We start from the raw sequence: 21178 nt of genomic DNA, 5'->3' as shown, positions 1-21178 counted from the left end.
ACTTGGTGTGTAGTGGTATTGAAGATGTTTATGGATCTTCCATCTATTAACGTGTTTCCTCACAATCATAAAGTTTTTGGCCATCTTAACTTCAGTCAGGCCCAGTGACCATGTCTATCTCCCTCTTCTCCCTCCCCTGGTCCCTTTCCTCTATAAGTTTCTTTCACTTTTTATGAGATTACTGCCCCCCACCTTTCTTTTCCATTTTTTCTCTACTTCCATCTATGAGAGAAAGCCAAAGACCCTCTTCTGAATTTGGCTTATTTCACTTAATATAATGGTCTCAAGTGCTATCCATTTTCCTGCGATGATATAATTTCATTAATTTTTATGCCTGAATGAATCTCCATTGTGCATACACCACACTTTCTTTATCCTTTCATCTGTTGATGGACACTTTGGCTGGTTCCATAGTTTGACTCCTTTGTACAAGCTAAAACACTTGATGCATTTTACAAAACTTTAATCAAAGCACAGCTGGAACCCTCTGTACTCCTTACAGATAGGGATAGACATTGGTCGGAGTCTTAACTGTTAGTGAGCTGACTTTAGTGAAGACCCAGAAACAAAGAAATCTTAAACTGTTTTCTCATTTGCCAGCACTATATAAGAACATGTTCAATGCACCAAATATGGAAAAGAAGCCTAGAGTGCTTGAATTTGTATTTAGCATTTGATGTTTTCTTAACTGTCAATTAATCAGATGTCTTCTCTAACAATCCCATTTGTACTCAATCTAATTTGCCTATTTTTCACTGCTAACTTTAGGATACCCATGAAAACCAAGATATCCGACAAGTCTGGTTCACGGTTTCATTCATGTGGGATCCTTCTAGAGCTTTCTGTTTCTTCTATGAGTAGTGTCTCTTTTCAGTTACTGATGACAGTCAAAAGTGGTAAAGTATATTTTCCTATAAAATTTAGACACTGTCATTGAGTTGTGCAAATGATTCCAAGATAATTGACTCTTATTTGTGCAGGTGAGTCCAGTGACTTCAAGGTGAATCATTAGCATTACATTCTTTGTGTGTGTGTGTGTGTGTACATGTGTGTAGGCTTAAGAATGCTTCCCAGATACTTTGTCTCATTCCATTCATCTGCTAATACCTTAAATGATGGTGTTGCTTAAGAAATGGAAGAATGGGAAGCAACTATATTTAGAAAACTTCTCAGGGAAGCAAGGAATACAGTGGGACACGCATAGCTCACTGCCAGTCCTTCACCTGATAGACCTCAGTATTTCCTGCCACATCTGTGTGAGACCCAGTCTGCCTCCAGGGATCATAAATAAGAAAGAAGATCCCGAAACACTCCAGTGTTCCCCTAGAGATGCCAACAAGAATCTATAATTGGTTTGGTAAGTGTCACCTGGGGAGAAAGTTTCTAGCAGTGTCCTCAGCTCCCCAAGCCTGCAAGCCCATTGCTGCTACAGGCACAGTGCTAAGTGCAGGTCTGATGGGAAGTGAGGGCACAGAGCCACACACCCCTATCTCAGGACCTGCTGCTTCCCGACATCACATGTCCTGGGCTAGAGGCCTCTACACTGAGATCACCATCCTGGCAAAGAGAAAGAGCCTGTGAATAATTGATGTCATTCTGAAAGCAGCATCTGTGAGAGTAAAGCCATGTCAGGAGCCTGGGCAAGTGATCACATGAGAATAGGGATGTGGATTGAACCCTGAGCCACATGGGCAGTGGAAGAGTTGCTGATGACTGGGCTCTAGGTAGTAAAGGTAAATGGGGTCCCTGCCTCAGTGCCAGAGCATGGTGGCTCTGTATTGACTCAACGTGATCCTCACTGACAGTGGTCGCTGTGGTTTAATCCTAGTGAAAATGAACTTGGTTTTCAGTGTGCATGAGGAGGAGGTTTTATGTGCATACACCACATAGATTGTTCTTTTCCATATATCTGTAAAGCCCTCAATAAAACGCTATGAATAAAAATGAGGAAACCAGTAGAATGAGGAGGATGAGAAGGAAGGAGTGGAGGAAAAGGGAGCTTATGGGGACTGAAGTGGAGCACGTGTATTCCATGCATGTGTGATCATGTCAAAACGAATCTCAACAGTAATAGTGACTACAGTGCCCTAACAAGTTTAAAAATGAGAAGGATCAGTCTGCAGTTCAGCCTCCATGACAGGAATCCTAGCCTACATCTTCAGGGTTTCTAGACCTGGAGTTACAATCTCTCCATGCTTGTTGTAGGGAGTAGGAAGAGCTTACATGAACCCTCTTGTCCTGTGTAGACAGTGATCTGATGTTGAGTGTTTGAGCAGAAAGTGTTTTCTAACCTAGGGTGTGGTGCAGTTAATGGAGACAGTAATGTACCAAGCCTGAAGCCATCCGTGGTTCATGCTTATGGTGAGGCTACTTCACCCTTAGAGTAGTAAGGAACATGTGTGGAAAAGTGATCATAATTCTGACAGATTTTCCACAATCACTGCTGAGATGACTATCATGCTTTCCTTTGAAAATATTCTCCTTGTGGTAGCTAATGTACCATCTGGCTAAGGAAAGATCATGGAGCAGACTTAGGGTAAGGAGAGGGCACATGGGCAATCTCTTCACCTTCTCCATTTTTCTGTGAACTTAAATCTGTCGTAAAGAATAAAATCTAGTAAATGTCTACTTCTGAATCACAACTGAAAATCTACTCTCATTTTTTAAATACTTATGATTTCATCCTGTACATATGCAAGTTGTGCATATCACTCTTATTGCAATATCACTTACCAATATTGGTTCTCGCTAACAATTTCACTTAACTCAGGTATTAATCAACCCACAAATGTATCACAGGAATCCAGCAATAATTTGGTTCTACCATATCCTCCTCTATCACATGTTGGTGCTTTGTGCCCCAAGGCTTAGGACGTGGCATGTGATTGTGACCAGCTCCTGTGATAGGAGTCATTGCACTCTGTTCCTAATACACAGCCATGTGAGTCATGGGTTAGCTCTCCAGAAGTGGAGCCAGTCCTGTCTCATTGCACATAACTCACCATGGGACAGGTGCCTGCAATGCTACAACTCCCTCAGTGCATCTGCAGCTATTGCAATATCTAAATGTTCTCTCATAATTGATAATACATGTGAATGCAATCCCATTATAGGAAGAAGTTATACAATACCTCTAGTTTATAAGATGGCATATGTTGAAAAGCAAAAGTAAACACAGAATTGGATTATTTCAAGAACCCAGATAGGTAGGTTTTAGGGCAGCCTGGGGCTTCACTATATTGTTTCCACTCAGCCAGTTTCTAGACCCCTCTCTGCCCTTAATGAGAATATGTGATAGACAGGCACTTTACCAGAGTGTGTCCAAGTTCTTCTCACATGAAAAGTCATCTGCATGCCTGCCTCATATTGTGAAGTTTCAAGTAGTCACCATGTGCGGCCATCACCGCAGGCATTTATTCATTATTTCTTGTTTTATATATTCATAAAAACCTTTTATCAACAGCTTCCAAATAAGAAACAAGAAGTAAATATTCATCATGGAAACTCTGGAGAGTGGGCAATGCTGGGTTTTGGTTTTCAGGACAAGTGTAGCCTCAGCCTTCTGTTCCCCTGTGGGACCCTCTGGCTGGGACAGCAGGGAATTGACAAGATGGCAGTCAGTGATGTGGCTGTAGGAATCATCTTCCTGTCACAGACTGTGGCTGCAGCTCTGGGCATTTCCTGTCTTCTCTTCCATTACGTGGTCCTTTCCTGCACTGGTTCTTGGTAAGGCCAGAAGACTTGAATCTTCGTCACTTGATCGTGACCAGTTTGTTAGCTATTCTGTGTAGGAGTTCCCCAGACTTACATTCGAATGTTTTCTCAGTGATTTTGGATGCTAGCTGCTTTTCTATTTTTTTGGTTTTGTCAAGGGTGTGTCCCTTGTAACCATGTGCATCCTGAGTGTCTTACAGGCCCTCACCATCAGCCCCAATGAATCCAGCTGGGCAGAGATTAGAGTCTCTCAAGTACATTATCTCCTCCATGTCCCTGAGCTGCATCCTCTATATGCTAATAAATATTATCTTATATATATGACTGGAAAATGGAGCAACACAACCATGACCAAGCTTAAGGACTTTGGATACTGTTCTGCTGTTCAGCCTGACATAACCGCAGGCTCACTGTTTGCAGCATTGGTATCATTTCCTGATTCTGTGGGGGAGAGAGGGGCTCATGCTGTGGGCCAGCAGCTCCTTGGTGTTCTTCCTGTACAGGCAAAAGGAGAGAATGCAGCACGTCCAAAAGAGCAGCAACTTCATGTCCTGCCCTGAGTCAAGAGCCACCAAATCCATCCTAGTCTTCGTGAGCTCCTTTGTCTCCTCTTACACAATTTCCTACATCTTTCATGCTAGTTTTGCTTTTGTTTACAATCCCGACTGCAATAGTCTCTGGGTGTTTCCCAGCTGTCACCCTTTCTGTTCCTGAGTCAAGACTGCAGTGCATCCAGGTTCTGTTTTGCCTGCATACACAATAGTAAACCCCCTAATCTTATGAAAAACATACAAATTGAAAATTTTTGCACAATTATCTTTTGTATATTCATTCTATCCAATCAACTCTGTAGCACAAATACATATGGTTGTATCATATGGGAATGGTGATTTTTACACATGCATTCATGTATTTGCACTAGCCTGCTGGTGCTTGCTTTGTGGCCTGAGTCATTGTGAGGTAGACCTTGGTGAGCTTGCTGCATGCCTGAGGACTGTCATGGTGCACGTGGGGGTTGGATCAAGGTCAGAGACTGAACTCCTACCTGAAGCAAGTGTGAGGGCACTTTTTGAAGAAGCTGTTGACCAGGTATTAATTCTTTCTCTTTGCCTAGAGTAAACATTCCTCCTCCATCTGTCTTATGCCTTATGACTTTTGTTTGTTTGTTTTGATGTGAGTTCTGGATAATTAATGGAAACTTTGTGCTATGACGTCAGCTCCTGCTCACCTAGCTGCTGGGTCCTTTGGAGTGAAGTAGAAACTCAAGGTTCTTGAGCTTAGAGAATGAGAATGTGGACCTGCTTTTAAGAAAAGCCCTCCGGAGGCTCACAAAGCACTGCTCTTCCTCTTTACTGTTTCTCTCTGGTGTCTCCCATGGTCACGGCTCCCTCCTGCTGCCAGGCTGCATCAGCAAAGGTGGAATACCAGTCTGTCCCTGTCCTGAGTCTTGGTACTCCTGTACCAAGTACTCTTGGTACTTGGTGTTCCTGCTAGGACTCTGCCATCTGCACATCTACTGTGGCTACACACCGGATCGCCTGTGTGCTGAGATTCCAGAGGTTGAAGACTAGCACTCCCTTCAGCCCTGAGAAGTGTCACTATGCACCTGCACCTACCTGTGACTTAGAGTCCAGATCAGTTCCTATTCGGGGGTGTAGTCTCGTGTTGCCTCCTGAAGAAAAGTTCCATGTATCCAGCACTTTCAAATGCACTGTGGGCTTTACCACATATATTTCAAGCTTTGTGGGTTTTTCAGTCAGAAGTACAGGTATTATAGTGTGTTTAAGGTGGTACTGGGTGAGCTCTTGGGGGTGTGGGCCTGCAGCCCTGCCTGGAATGTACAGCCCTGTCATAGGTAAGTGGGCTCGTATCCATGCTCATGGGGTGGTGGCTGCTGCAGATTAGGTGCTCCTCTGGAAGCCCCTTTGTAAGACTGTGAGTGTCACTGTGTAAGTGTGGAGTTCTCTACTGGCTGCTTGCGGTTATCCTCAGAAATTTCCTTCCATGAGTCTGTGTGTCTGAATGAGAATTGAGATAAATGGCAACTCTGGGAATCAGACCTGTGGAGCACCTTAGGGGTGCTGAGCCAAAAGTGCTTCTTCCTTGTTCCTTTGGATTTCTCACTAATTGGTACTGTTGAGAGTCCAGGGGCCCAAGCCTGCATGCTTAGAGGGTTTTATGCTGTGTCTGGTGCTGTCTCTGTTGGGTACTGTGCAGGATGCAGGACTCAGGGCTTTTGCACTGACTGCTGTGGGGTGCTATGTGCCTGTTCCCCTCAACAAGACCTTCTTTCTGGCCACATAAAACTTTGTTGCTTTCTGCAACTGTGGGATCTCTGAGTGCAGCTCCCTGGTGACCCTCCCTAGACTGGGGTGGAAAGTAGATTGGGCTGCAGCTGACCAGGATCATTAATCACTGGTGCCCTCTCCCCTCCACTGAGACTTCTCCAGAGTGGTGCTGTCTCAGCACTTGTGTTTGTCCACAGCTGTGGGGCACGTGGATGTAGGGTTTCTGTGGGATGTCTGTGGAAGGGAAACCTCATTCTGACTGCTGCAGCACATCATGGTGATCTGAGGGTGATTTCTTGAGCAGGAAATTTTCTCTGGCTCTGGGCATGGTGCAAGTTAATGAAGCCAGTGGTTGTACCGGTCCTGAGACCATCAGAGTTCTATGGTAATGATACCACCATTTACCGGTGACGAGTTCTGCTCCTTCTAATGTTGAAGATTGAACACTAGAGAAGCATGCCAAGGCAAGCATATTAAGCAGGTTTTACTTAAAGGTAATAATACAGACTTCTCCCAGCAGGGAGAAGGGGGCCATGGCTGATGTTCTAAAGTCCCAAGAAGTGAGCGCACCCTACATCTTTTATAGGTTAAATTCTCTTTTGTTCTCCAGTTCTCTCCCCCTTATCTCTCCTTCCTGCCTATGTGACTAGGCCTGGTTTTACATTAAGTGAGAAGCCATGGGCAGGGGGAGGGCCAAGGTGATTCAGGCAGCAAGGGCCCAGGGGGCATTAATTAGCAGCTCCTTGCTTGCAGTCCCTGATAAAGGCAGGTAAATTTGGTGATCAATGGACTCCGGAGATGCTTGACATTCCATTCTTCCAGGGGCAGTCTCCAACTTCCAGAGGCAGATGATTTTATGGCCTCCATTTCCTCGATTTGACCCGATCCCCTATTTCTACACTAACTACCTGTTCCCAATTCTGGCTTCATTCCCCCCTCTAATCTTAGAAACTCCATGCTGCTGGGGAAGGAGGTCGATGACCGCTCTGGCTTCTTCGAGCTGGAAGTGGGTGGCATGGGGCAAGCAGCTTGGAGTTCCTTTTTTTAAAAATTGGGTCAATCGATGGGTCCAAGGTAGAAGTCTGGTTGGGGAAGAGCAGGTTGTAAAGTCATCTGGGGATGGGTGCTTCTATGATAGAAGAACAAAAAGACATGAGTACTGAAATGAGATTAGTACAAAGTAAATGTTGCAGCATCTGAAACATGCCACTGAGTATCATGAAAATGACAGAAGTCAATCTCTCACCAGGAGGTGGAAGAACTGAGAAATTGTTCCCATAACTAGGCCTAGCAAAGGCTGGAGAGGACAAGGCCTTTATTTGGGGACTTTAACATTGTCCAGGTTATCAGGAATGTAAACACGACATTTAACTCAATGTCATTGATGTCCCCAGAAAATAGTTAAGCTACTTAATATCATCTGATTTTGTAAAATATCCCTTTATTGGTATAACCTGTGTTTAGTAGAGATCTCTATACTTCCGTTACTTAGGGATAGATAATCATACGAGCAAACATAGATTAAGACTGCCTGTGTAGCTTAGGAAGGCCTTAAACTGACTAAAAACTTCTGACTGGCAGTTGATAGTTATCAGGCACATTTGCTGAAGAATCTTTCATTTGTAGCTTCCAGTCTTTATTACAGTGGGCTAATACAAGTGTACATCTTAAGTTACATTTAACTATTATTTCCTTTAAATGCCCAAGAATGGCTATACTTTGGTTTTAACTGTTTTGCTGGGTATCTAAGATCAAGCTGGTCAAATTGACCTGGTTCCTGTCTTGTTAAAGAGTCAGCTGTGTTCCCACAGGGGTCACTCATAGAGAACTTAAGAGCGGCTTCCTAGTTCCACCAGTGACTTTGGTTAGGCAGGGTCTCTTGATGAGGTGACTTCCTTTGGAAGCATTAAGGGATATTTCCCTTTTTTCATGACCCTCCTCTGCAGCACATGCACTGGGTGATTTTTCATCCTCTAGTCTCAACAATCTCCTTGATCAGGAAGTTGTGTGACCCAGAGTTGCAACGCTCCTTAGAGAAGTTCTCTTATTCCCTGGGTTCAGGCTGACATTGAGGGCAAGACCCAAATATGGACTTTTCTTGACCTCTGTATTTAACTCCAATCTCTAAGTTTGATCTTAATTATCCAGCAAGCCAGTCTCACAGTCATAAAGTAAGAGTACTGGGCTTTAACTTCAATGTCTATAACTTTACAGTTATTTACCCTTTTATCTAACTGGAGTCTGTATTAGTACTGGAAGTTACCACTATCTGTTCTACAGGTGATGGCTTATTATCACAAGTTACCTAGGTTGTGTGTTCTTGAAGCAGCTACTTCTGCAAAATATTAACAGGTAACAGTTTTACAAAATGAAATTAGCAAGAGTAAAAATATATTCTGCTTGTATAATAGCTATCTTGAATTTTGACTGAGAACCACATTATATCCCCTATTTGAGATCACAGTACTTTTATACAAAAACCAATCTTTTGACTATAACTTTAAATAAGCTGAAGTCTGGCTTATTTTGGAGCTATTGTACACACAGTGAGGTGGGAGGCAGAGCCTTATCTCAGGTAAGGTGTGGCTCTTATAGATCTTAAGTGTTCTAATTCTGATGTTGATCTTTCCTTCTTTCTTAAATGTCATTTAAGAAGTTTACATATATTGTTTCCTGAGTCTATATGAACACTAGTTAAAACAATTTAACATTATATCTAAAACATAAATTGAAGAAAGCCTGAGAGAGCTTTTAACTTAAGTGGCAAAATGTTTTCATGTTTCACAATATTAACCTTTACAAGTCAGGCTCTAACATTTATAAATACATTTATATTTGAAATTTTTTATCTCAGTGTAAAAAGTAACAAATTTTACACATACCCCATTGATAACAGGTCCTATACTAGAACATTAAATGATAGAAATAAATTCCCAATAAAATTTACTCTTTATAAGTTTAAGATTACCATTACAGACAAGTTTAATCTGGAGAATAGCAGAGCTTGATAAATTCCCTGCTTTAAAAACTTGTGGTCCTGAGAAATATGAACACATTTAATATACAACTAGTGACCATTTCACAATTACCTTGACACTTTTATCTTACCAAATTTAGTTTTTAAAGAAAAATGTAGACTCTGTAACATAATACAATAATCTAACAGTTGTTTAACCGTAATTGTATAAACCCCTAATTTTTAAGACTAATTGTTCCAAAGAATAAAACTTAATAGACATAAAGTTAAGAGTAAATTAGTGTTTCTAAGAAATCCTTGTCATTTTACCATATAGATTAAACTTTGGTTTATATCAGAACATTAATATTTCACCTTAGGAAAACCTTAAATAGCTTTAGGTGTCTCACACACATACAACCAACTTAGTTACACGCAAACTTGTTTAGACTTGCCCTTTACTTACACACAGACTTTCTTAGCACTTACTTAGACCCTCATGTATTTCATCACACAGGCACTTTCTTACCCAGAAACATTTCCTTTCCCCTTTTACTAAATATATTTCCATACCCAGAACCTTTTATTTTTTCTTTCCTATTTGTTGACCCCTTTTTGTTCACATTCTGAAACAACTCTTATGAAATTTCTGAATTTAGATAAATTACTCTATTTTAATAAGATTATTCTGTTGTTTATAGTACTCCAATTGAAACACAGTTGAAACTTTTGGGAGCCTTTGTATATAGAATTGCACTTGTTAGGACATAACTCTTAGTAACCTTGTTTTTAGTTTAGTGATGACACAAAGCAAGTTTAAACCCTTTTATTTACCAACCTATGAAAACACCAATAATGTTTAAGTATGATACCCCATGGAATTTAAGGAGTTAAAAGTACTCGATGTTATTTAACAATTAGCATTTTAACTTTGTAAATTAATCAGATGTCTCTACAAACATATTTGAGTAATCCCATACAGGTTAACTCTAATTCACTTATTCTGTAAAAACCAAGATATCAGACAAGTGTCCTGAAGAGTATTTGCTGTCTCTTCCCTGTTGAAGAAAAGTCCTAGAAACAATTGATATTAGACACTTTATTAACATTAATAAAAATGTTTATTAATATTTTATTAGCTTGACCACCTAGAGACTTGTGAGTTATTTTCAAAGACATTTTACTTTTATTATTTTACCCAATTAGAACCTTTTTAAATCACATGAATTGAGAGTATCTGGATCCATTTTTTAAATTTTAATTTTAGGAGCGCTCAGTTTTGATACAGACAAAACATGACATCAGACGGCACAACATACAAATAACACAAAATCAAAGGCCTGGTAACTTTATAGGTGAATCTCCATTGCAATGTAACAGATGTTCAAAAACTCTAGTTGAATAAAAAATAGAACTGATCAAAAAAAATCATGAGCTCAAAAAAGCATAATTAAAAAAAAAGAGTCCTGGAAAAATGATACGGCCATTAATTACTTTAGTGAAGTACCATAAAATTTACTTTTGCTGGAGTTTAGATAAGGCTCTTTTTACCTTTTTTTTTCCCCTTGGGTTTGAAACCGGTCTCCTATTGAGCCTTTAGGCTTCCTTTATTCACATTTCAATGTAAGCCTTGACTGAGATCTGGAAGGATCTAACCGGTTTTAACACAAACTTTGTGCCTAGGGCATTTTAGCCATCTCATCAGGACAGGTTGGATGTCAAAGAAAATTATGAGACCTTATTTTCCATTATTTTTGAGAATGAAACTACTTTGCTAAGTTCCTCACTGAGATATGCCATTGTTTATGGAGCTGCCTATGACTGCTTATCCAGGATTTATTTTCCCCTTTGTGACTAACAGGTTAAATCTTGCTTCATAGGTAAGCTGAGGACAGGAGCTTGAAGTAAGGCCCCTTCTTGATATTCCTGGGGGCAGAATATTGTCCTATAGTGGCTATTTTCTGTAGTATTGAACCTGTTGATGACATAATTAAGCTTTACCTTTGAGATCTTATAATTCCTATTAGCTAAGAAGTTTAGGAGCTCTAAAATGGCCTTTTGATATTCCTCCTGGGTGGAGGCACATAGAAGATGTCATTTACTTACTGGAGAACAATTACAGATGTTTTATCTCTGAATTTTGTTAAGTCCTTAGCTAAGGTTTGTCCGGAACAGGTGAGGGCCATCTAAATTCTGAGACAATACTGTCTAGGTTAGTTGAGATATAGTATCTGGTTCCTCAAATGCAAACAGAAATTGCCATTCAGTCTAGCATAGACAGGAAAAGTCATCTTTTAAATCTAACTTAGTAAACCAAGCAGCAATTGGAATCCAAGATAAAAGTGTATGGATTAAGAACTACAGGGTGGGGTAAATTACTGCTTCATTATTCTAAGGTTTTGGACTAGGCAGTTTGCTTTTTAACTCCTAAAAATGGGCAAATTGCATGGACTATTTCAAGGCATTAAAAGTTTCTATCAGTTTGAATGATCTTTAATAAGTCCTTTTTCTTGCCTATATGTTCCCTTTTCTTTCCTTTTGATGTCTATTAAAAAAACCGAAGATGCAAACTGGAGAAGATCATCTGAGGATTGATCAGGGCCATGTGCCAATTTTTGTAATTTCCTCTAAATATTTGGGGCTGACTAAATGATAAATTTATACTTCAAAAGTAGGTGGCCCTTTATGGATTCAGGATTCAGAGTGGTGTGTTTTCTTATTGCTTTTCTAAGTCTCTCCATGAAAATAGCAGGACTTTCCTGAAGGCTGCATAATAGTTTTTTTTTTTTTTTAAACACAATTACTTTTTTGATCTCTTACAATCAAATACTGCCAACTAGCGTTACTTCCTCATGCATCATTAAAAACAAAGAATCTTTCCTTAATATTTTTAAATGATGCATTATGTAACAAAGTTAGAACGTAAAATGCACCCTGATTAATTATGTAAACTGGTAATTTTTTTTAAAAGCATAACTAATAATTTGGTTTCTTTCTTCATAAAATGGAAATTTAAATATTTCTCCTGATAGTCTTGAGGTTATCATCATAAGTAGTGCAAAATGTGGCACATATAGTTTCATCTAGATAGGTGTACATCTTACACACCTTAAACAAAATGTGCATAACAAAATGCATACAATAAATGCATGATAGAAAGCATGTTTCAAATACAAGGCAGCCCCTCAGGCCACCATATTATTTAGGTTTTACATTATCATTTATGGCATTATAGATTAATCATACTTATTTTTAATGTTTTAACCCTGAAGATAAGAAAAATAATTGGTGCTTGAGAAAATTATTCCAGGTAGCCATTTGGTATCAGGAGAAAGTGAACCTCCAAGAGTTTACTGTCTGCCAGGGGGAATCATTAGCTCAAGTGGGTAGATCAGATATGCAATAGATTTCACAGTGACTGTTTCCCATGTCCTGACAACGCTGCTCCTGCCAGTCAGCCAGATGGTGCAGCACATCTGGAATTACTCTTGTATGTGGTTATGTGGTTTTCCCTTTTTTTTTTTTTTTTTTCTTCTTCTTTTCCGGATTAACTGTGTTGCTAAATTTCTTCTTTTGATCTCTCCAAATGCCTTCCATTTTAATTATTCATAAGTCCTTTCAGAAAATCCTCAGAGAGCTCCATAAGCGGAAGTTCTGGAGATGGAAAATCCAAGGGAGGAAGATTCGGTATTGGAATGTCCTTGGCTTTCCCAGTATTTGCTGCAAATTTCTGCCAGGTTGAAGAAGCTGTAGCAGTGTCTGAATGTGGTGGCAAGCTCCATAACTCTGACTTTTCTACAAAATCAGCATCCATATCCAGCTCCTTATCCACTAGACCTTTTAGAAGTCTGGCTTTTTCAGCCTTCAGTTGTTTATTTTCTTTTCTTAATCTTTCATTCTCAGCCACAAGGAACTCCACATGCCTCTTCAAATCTGCAATTTTGGTTGCTTGCTCTTCAATAATTGTTTTATCATCCTTAGGGGCTTTGCTTCCAATACATGGCTCTGTTGGCTCACTCTTTTGCTGAAGTAAAAATAGTAGTGTGTCTGGATCCCTGTCAAAGGCTTCCTGAATTTCAGGGAGGTGTTTCTCTGTGGAAGGGCTGTACTTCTGAGAAAGAAGGGGACTCTGACCCTCTGCATCCTCAGCAGAGGGTTTGTGAGATGCCTGAAGATGGGTAGCTACATCCTTGTCTATGTTCTGAGCTTTTGATCGTTCTTCACGCTTTGCCCTTTTCCACCTCTCCTGGATGAGGAGGAGCTGTTTCATGTGGCTATCCCTTTGCAATTCCAGTGATAAATGAGCCTGTTCAGACTGGGTCAACTTCATAGCATCAGAAAGATATGCCGCAGCCTTTTTGTGGCAAGAAATAGCCTCTTCGCATTTCCCTGCAGCTAATAAACGGTCTGCTCGTCTGCTCTGCTGATGAGCCAGGTTGAGGGGTCCTTCCATTACTTCCATAGACCCCGGCATAAGCGGCGGCCTGAGGAAGGAGAGAGGCGCGCCAGGGCACATGGAGGGGAGTACAAGAAGACCTCGACGCAGCCTTGGAGACAGCCGCCCCTCAGCGCGCCCAGGGAGCCACTGGTGGGCGCAAAGGGAGCAACAACCACACCACTTCCTCCTCCAGCACCGTCCATAATAGTTTTTTTAGGCATCCTACTCATTATTCAAATCCCAGTTAGGATGGTTTCTGGGAACTGCCTGTGCTCTAGATGATTAATAGCCTAATTTTCCAGGTGAAGTCAAATACCTGGCGTAAGTTTTGAAACATCTCAATATTTATTAGGATCCTCCAAGAGCCTCCTTAAATTTATTTTTGTCTTAAGTTGGGAGGGTCCCCTCGATTTTCCTCCCTTAGTGGGCGATTCCTCAAGGCTTTCTCCTCTCATGGTAGAAATTATTGATGTCAAGCATGGTAACATATGAAAGGCACTTTTCTTGATCATTTGCAATTTAGCAGTATGCAGGGTAGTGGTGAACCTGGCAACACTGTTGAGAGAGAAGCTCCCTTCTGAGTTAGAAATATTAGGGACGTCTCCCTAACTTTGAGCTTCCTTACGGTTCAGAAAAAACCCGTCTCTCACTACCTGGCTTTGCCAAAGTTATTTCTGGCCTTCTTCAGCAAAGTGCTATGGTCCTAGTTTGCCCTGTGCTAGAGACCCCGAGAGGATTCAGACTTAAGGGCATTACTGCTTTCCTCCTGCCACTATAAACTCCTAATTGTGAAAAATGATGACAAAAGTAAAAAGTGTGGCTTTTGCCTATCTTTTTTCTCTGTAGACTAAAGGAATCTCCAGAGGGTGAGGGGACATCTGTTGGTTGTCCCCTCCCTTTGCTTGGAGGGTCTCACGGGAGGGGTTTTTAAATGCCTCCCTCTTGCAGCTTAAAGAGAACACTGTGAGCACATTAAGCACAGGAACAGTAATGGGGAGACCCTAGATGTCTAGACTAGTGAAGGCTAACTATGCGAACAAAGGGAACCTGGGCATTTTCATACTAATCATCCCAGGCCTTAATCCTACAGCTTGAATTCCTAATGTCTGACCGGCAAGGGAAGGGGAGCATCCAGGAGGGAGTGGATGTGCGGGAGTGTTGCGCACTGTGCAGCCCATAAGGAGGCAAAGGTAATTGGTGCTTTCCCTCGGTGCCATTCATCTACCGATCACTCTGGATACCCTTCAGGGCTGTCGGGAGGGGGAGTCCGGAGAAGGAACCTTTGGGGTCCACCCGAGAGTAGCCCAGGCCGAGAACCCCGCAGTTGATACAACCCTTCCTCCACCTCCACGCATCCTGGGCAGATCAGGACTAGGGACACTGTGTACTGGCGGCAATTGCGCTTCAGGCCTGGACAGAAAAGTAGGAAACGGCTTCAGCACAGTCCAACATGCCCATAGAGCAGGTGATTGGAAACTTGCCTGGGCCGGGAAACCTTTCACCCGAGTCTTAAGAATGGCGGCTGCACTAACTGCATTTAAGTAGCCGACGGGTGCCCATTTTGCCCTCCAAAAATAAAGAGACAGAAAGATGCACCTCAAACAGATGTGGGGTGCATGGAGAGAGAAGCTTACTTACCTAAGCGTAAATCTCAGTGGGACCTCCAAATCTGATACTGCCGTTTACCGGTGACGAGTTCTGCTCCTTCTAATGTTGAAGATTGAACACTAGAGAAGCTCACCAAGGCAAGCATAGTAAGCAGGTTTTATTTAAAGCTAATAATACAGACTTCTTCCAGCAGGGAGAAGGGGGCCATGGCTGATGTTCTAAAGTCCCAAGAAATGAGCGCACCCTACATCTTTTATAGTTTAAATTCTCTTTTGTTCTCCAGTTCTCTCCCCCCCTATCTCTCCTTCCTGCCTAGTGACTAGGTCTGGTTCTGCATTAAGTGAGAAGCCATGGGCAGGGGGAGGGCCAAGGTGATTCAGGCAGGCAAGGGCCCAGGGGGCATTAATTAGCAGCTCCTTGCTTGCAGTCCCTGATAAAGGCAGGTAAATTTGGTGATCAATGGGCTCTGGAGATCCTTGACATTCCATTCTTCCAGGGGCAGTCTCCAACTTCCAGAGGCAGATGATTTTATGGCCTCCATTTCCTCGATTTGACCCGATCCCCTATTTCTACACTAACTACCTGTTCCCAATTCTGGCTTCAGTAACATTGAGACCGTTTCCCTCTCAACATGGTGAACAACATGTATGCATGAAAATGTGAGCTAGATTCTCATAAGTTTCCAGCATCATCTGCCGGATGTCTGTCATCTTGCTTCTGTTTAAAAACCCTCACCTCATGGTAACAAATGCAACATCTGGCTTAGGAAATGGTCATGGAACAGACTTAGAATATAGAGGGGGCACTTGCAAAATCTCTTCACTTTCTGCTCAATTTTTCATGAACATAAAGTTGTTCTAAACAATAAATTCTATTAAAGTGAGATTTCCGAGTCACCCCTTAAAATCTAATATTTCAACTTTTGAAAAGCACAAGACTTCTTTTTTACTCATGCCAGGTTGCGTACTGTAATATTGAAAGAATGAACATTTTTTTAAGTTGTTTTATCTCAACTCCCTAAGGTCACCCTCCCAGTTATCTTAACTCCCTGAGGTCACCCTCCCAGTGATGGGAGCAAAGCCCCTAAAGCTGTTTCAGGAAATAGCCCCAAACAGAGAGTAAAAGAGTAAATTGAGCCAGATAACTAGATAGTGCTCAAACAGTAGGATCACCAGAAACTATTGACCAGAATCTACGCCCTGTTGTAAAACATTGTAAAACATGTTGTATGTTGTCAGACAACTCAGACCCCCTTTGGAATTTCCCGGCAGGTTTGTTCCCCATTTTTCCTTTTTTCCCCTTTTTCTCATGTGCGACCCCTCCTGATGTGTGGTTTTCTGCCTTTATAAACTTGTAAGATTTTCTGCTAGGGACTCGACCCTTGGACTCCTGCGTGAGTCACGAGTCGGGTCCCAGCGCGCTGGAATAAACACCTCTTGCGGTTTGCATCGAGTGACGCCTCCTGTGGTTGATTGGGGTGGCCATAGATCCGAGGGATAGAGTTGGGGTCTCCTTTTTGGAGGTCCTTCAATATCACTCATCAGTCTTGCTCTGTGCTAACAATTTCACTTGTCTCTGCTATTTATTATCTCATAAGTGTATCATCTGAAATCAGTAATAATTTTGTTTCTACTCTACGCTCTTTTATCAGGCGTTGGTGTATTATATCCTAAATTTTAGGACATGTCATGAGATTGTCACAAATTCCTGTGATGGTTATCATTGCACTTTGTTCCTGACACAGCCAAGGGAGCCGTGGGGTAGCTGATCTGATTGGATCCAGTTCTGCCTTACTGCACATAAAACCCTGGGACAGGTGCCTGCAGTGCTATCATTCCCTCAGTGCACCTGCAGTTATTAAAATATCCAAACATTTCCTAATAATGGGTATGGTTCTATAGAATAAATCTTTATAAGCAAATCAAAACATTTTTATAATAAATTATACAATACCTGAGTTTACAACATAACAGGAATTTTGAAAATCAAAATTCCTGAATTATGTGAAGAAAAGAGATAAAAGGCCTTTAGGATACCCTTGTGGTTCACTGAACTCTGTTTCCACTCAGCCGGTTTCAAGACCTCTCTCTGTCCCTAATCAGAACGTGAATTTGGAGAGACACTTAACCACTGAAGGTTCAAGTTCCTTTTCATTATGGGAAGACATCTCAGCACCTGCCTCATGTTGTGAAGATACACATGTGTTCCCTACACAGTAGCAAACAGTGCATAATTCATTCTTTTTAAAAAAAACTTATAGAAATCACTTAGCAATAGCTTAATAAAAGAACAACTTTAAGTAGATATTCACAGTAGTAACTCTGGAGAGTGGGCAATGCTGGGTTTTGGTTTTTCAGGCCAAGTGCAGCTTGGGCCTCCTGCTCCCCCGCAGGACCCTCTGGCTGGACAGCAGGGAACTGGCAGGATGGCAGCCAGTGAGGTGGCTATAGGAATCATCTTTCTGTCACAGACTGTGGATGGAGCTCTGGACAATTTCTCTCTTCTCCATTACATGGTCTTTACTTCACTAGGTCCAGGATAAGGCCCACAGACCTGCTTCTTCAGCTCCTGATTGAGGCCAGCTCGTTAGCTTTCCTGTGTGGAGGACTTCCCCAGGCAGTGGCAGCATGTAGTTTGCAATTTTCCCTTGGTAATATTGGAGGCAAGCTGCTTTTCTGTCTTCACAGGGTGCCAGGGATGTGTCCATTGAACCCTGTGTCTTCTGAGTGTGTTCCAGGTTACTACTCTCAGCCCTAAGGACTCCAGCTGGGCAGAGCTTTAAGTGCAAGCTCTCAGGTGCATTGGCTCTCCATACAGCTGAGCTGCATTATGCACGTGCTTATAACTATTGTTATTCTTATGTACTTGGCTTGAAAATGGAGCATCTCCTCCATGACAACTCTGAAAGATTTTGTATACTGTTCTGCCATTCGTCCTGACACAACAGCACGCACCCCATGCAGCAGTGGTACCATTCCCTGATGCTGTGTGTGGGGGGCTCATGCTCTGGGCCAGCAGCTCCATGGTGCTCACCCTGCACAGGAAGAGCAGAGAAGGTAGCACATTAATAAGACCACCTCTCCCAGGTCCTCTCCTGTGTCCAGAGTCACCAAAACCATCCTTCTCCTACTGAACACCTTTGACCCATTTTACACACTCTCCTGCATCTTTCAGAGTTGTATGATTCTTATTTCTAATCCCAACTGGTTTGTGGTGAACACATCTGCCACAGTCACTGGGTGTTTCCCAGCCATCAGACCCTTTCTGTTCAGTCTCTGTTCTAATTTTCCCTGGAATCAGGTCACCTTTTAATGGTTTAGAGAGTCATGTGATTCTAGGAAATATAACTGAGGGTATACATCTTTCTGGGGTCCTTCAGCTCTGGTGTATGTGGTGTACACTTGGGTGAAACTGAGTCTTCCATAAGGAGTCTTCATGAGTGCTGGGGACAAACTTGGAATGAATCCTAAGCTTTTACTGTCCCTTGCTACCTGTGTGTAAGTAAAAAACCTGCTTCATGTACCGAGGGTGTGTGGGTGTTCTGTTTCACCAACTAGGAGAAGTCAGTGTCCAGTCCAAAGTGAACTTGCTTTACAATAACATCCAGGGTTAGTAATATTCTGTGGTATGATGATACCACTGCACATTTTTGCAAAGAAAAATTTATTATATAAATTCTAAGTACACCTACAAAAATTTCACCACTGATATTTCCTCCTGATAAAAGAAGCGGGGAGAAAAATGACTTATACTTTTTACCTCATTTTCAGATTAAAGACTATGCAAGCATCATTCTTTGTATTCAAGAAAGTTACAGAAACTAGAACATCTATGTAGCTTTTCCACAGTTGTAATCCATAGTTGCAAAGTGCAATGTTAAGGAACTTTGTGTAGCTCTCAAGAAAGCCCATTGTTTAAAGTTACTGTAAGGCGAACCAGAGAAGCAGAGCTGGTGAAACATTGTGGCTGTCTAGTATAAGAGTTCCTTCCTTCCTGGAGCTGTGTGCCTGAGGTCAAAGTCAAAGCCCACAGGACGCTTGCACAGCCTCCTCATGCAGGGCATTGCCACAGCAGCTGAGCATCTTGTGCCCTTGCAGAGGAACACCCCCAGGCACCAGGCATGACACAGCCATGAGGTCATCAGAGACCCCCAATCTCAGCCACTGCTCTCCCATCCTCTGTCACTACTCTCCACAGTTCTGTCTTTTCATGTGAAAAATGCCAAGGAGATTTGAAAGAGATTCCATTGAACCTGTAGAACACTTTGGGTAGCATGGACATTTAATCAAACTGTGTCTCCTGATCCATGAATGTGGGATACCTTTCATTTATTTGTGTTTCCTCCAATTTCTTTGACCAATTTCTTAAGTTGGGGACAGCAGATCATTTACTATCTTGATGAAATTATTCCCTAAGCATTTTATTCCACTTGAAACTATTGTAAATATGATTGATTCCTTGATTTTGTTTTCAAAAAATTTTTGGAAGATAGACACAGGTGATTTTGATATGAAAATTTTGTTATACCATTCATTTTATTCAAATATTTAATGTGTACAATCAGGTCATCTTTAAATAGTGAGACAACTGTTTTTCTTGTATGTGGAATCCTTTTCTGTCTCTTCTTGCATAATTGCTGTTTGCAGGACGTCTAGTACTGTGGCAAACAGAAGTGGTGACAGTGACTATGCTTTTCAGGTGCTTAACAGACAAGGAAAGCTCTGGGCTCTTCAAACCTGAGTATCCCGTGGTCACTGGTCTCAGTGCATTTGGCTAGGTACTTCACAGAAAGAAGTTTTATCTCCCTCTTTGGGCCTCACCAGCATGACATCAACATCAGCTCACTTCCTCTGAGGCCCCTGGATGACTTGATGAAAGGAATTGGTGTGAAAGGGGGAGATGACATGGTCAGATGGGAAGCCAGAGAGCAGGCAGTGCCAGGCCTCTCTTACATAACAACCCCTTGTGAGAACTCACCAGGGTCCCATGAACTACCTGAGCCCTTTCAATGGACCAAGGCCCCAGTGATCTGTCAGCCTCCACCAGGCCTCAACTCATAAGGGGCCCACCACACCTCACATTGCACACCAGACACCAAGCTTCCAAGAGAGAAACCCCTGGTGGATTCACCACATTCAGTGGAAAGGAAATCAATTCCTGTCACAGAAAAGACCAGTCTTTCCAAAAGTTCTCTGAAATAGAAAGTGAGGCACAGGCATCAATGTTTCATCCCACAAAAGAAATAGATAACTGAGAATGACTTTGCAAAACAATTTAAATGAACATCTACCTCAGGAAAAACAATTCACATTAAGACAGTTTTGTTGATAGACGAATGGGGAAGACCTGATCTCCCAGGGCCAACAAGCTCTTAGAGGTAGAAGGGGATTAATAGAACATGCAATTCATAGAAAAAAACATACTTATCTGGAGAGGTTGGTGAAAGATACCAAGAATAAATCTGTAGGCTATTCTGTTAGGATCCTGTGTTCTAGTTGGAAGATTTGCCAAATGAGCTAACTGTAACTGTTCTTCACATGGGGTATATGTGGGAGTCTATGTGATTTGATGGATTAGTTACTTTGTTCCATTCTACTGACCACTATACTCTATATCTTGAGGTATCATGTTGTGTGCCACAATATATAATAATGTATATTGTATATAATGCATGATGTATTTTTTCAAAATTGGTTCAAGTAGTTGAGGTGACATTTTTCTAAAAAGGACATAAAAGACCAACAGATACATGAAAGAGTGCTCATGATGAGAAAGGCACAAAACACAAAGATTACTTCCCAAATGTTGGCATCACTAATATCAAAAAGAGAAGAGATAACAAGTGATATGAAGAATGTGTTCAAAACAGCACCATGAATATAAATGGGCACACCCCTCATGGAAAAAGTGCAAAGATTCCTCTGAAAGATGGAAGTCAAACTAAAATACTATATAGCAACACCAGTTCTGGGTCTAATCTGAGGGAACAGAGTCACATCTCAAAGAGACCTGCTCATGGCAGCACTGTTCACAGGAGGTGATGCATAGAGACAACCAGAGAGTACCTGTGGGTGAACACGACTAGAAGCATGACGTGTCTCTTCTGATGGACGTTACGGAGCCTCCTAAGTAGGGACATCCTTCCACTCTGGGGACACACGTGAACCTGGAGGG

General features: G+C 41.8%; 2 protein-coding genes across 2 annotated transcripts in view; both read right to left on the bottom strand.

Moving 5' to 3' along the window:
- LOC306648285 (zinc finger protein 320-like) overlaps positions 1-21178 on the bottom strand; it is a 182013-nt gene that overhangs the window by 116257 nt on the left and 44578 nt on the right. The gene's annotated exons all lie outside the window — the stretch shown is intronic.
- LOC306648288 (nuclear receptor-binding factor 2-like) lies at positions 12420-13351 on the bottom strand. The gene has a single exon (XM_079118277.1). It carries the CDS (start codon positions 13286-13288, stop codon positions 12557-12559), a length of 732 nt encoding a protein of 243 aa, XP_078974403.1. The 5' UTR covers positions 13289-13351; the 3' UTR covers positions 12420-12556.

This window comes from Sciurus vulgaris, assembly GCF_902686455.1.
Source record: "Sciurus vulgaris genome assembly, chromosome: 17".
NCBI classification, from domain to species: Eukaryota; Metazoa; Chordata; class Mammalia; order Rodentia; family Sciuridae; genus Sciurus; species Sciurus vulgaris.
The sequence above is the reverse complement of the archived record's forward strand: the minus strand, read 5'-3'. Positions and strand labels throughout refer to the sequence as shown.

Coding starts and splice junctions, on each gene's coding strand:
- LOC306648288 (XM_079118277.1), bottom strand. CDS start 13,288: ATGAAGTTGACCCAGTCTGAACAGGCTCATTTATCACTGGAATTGCAA.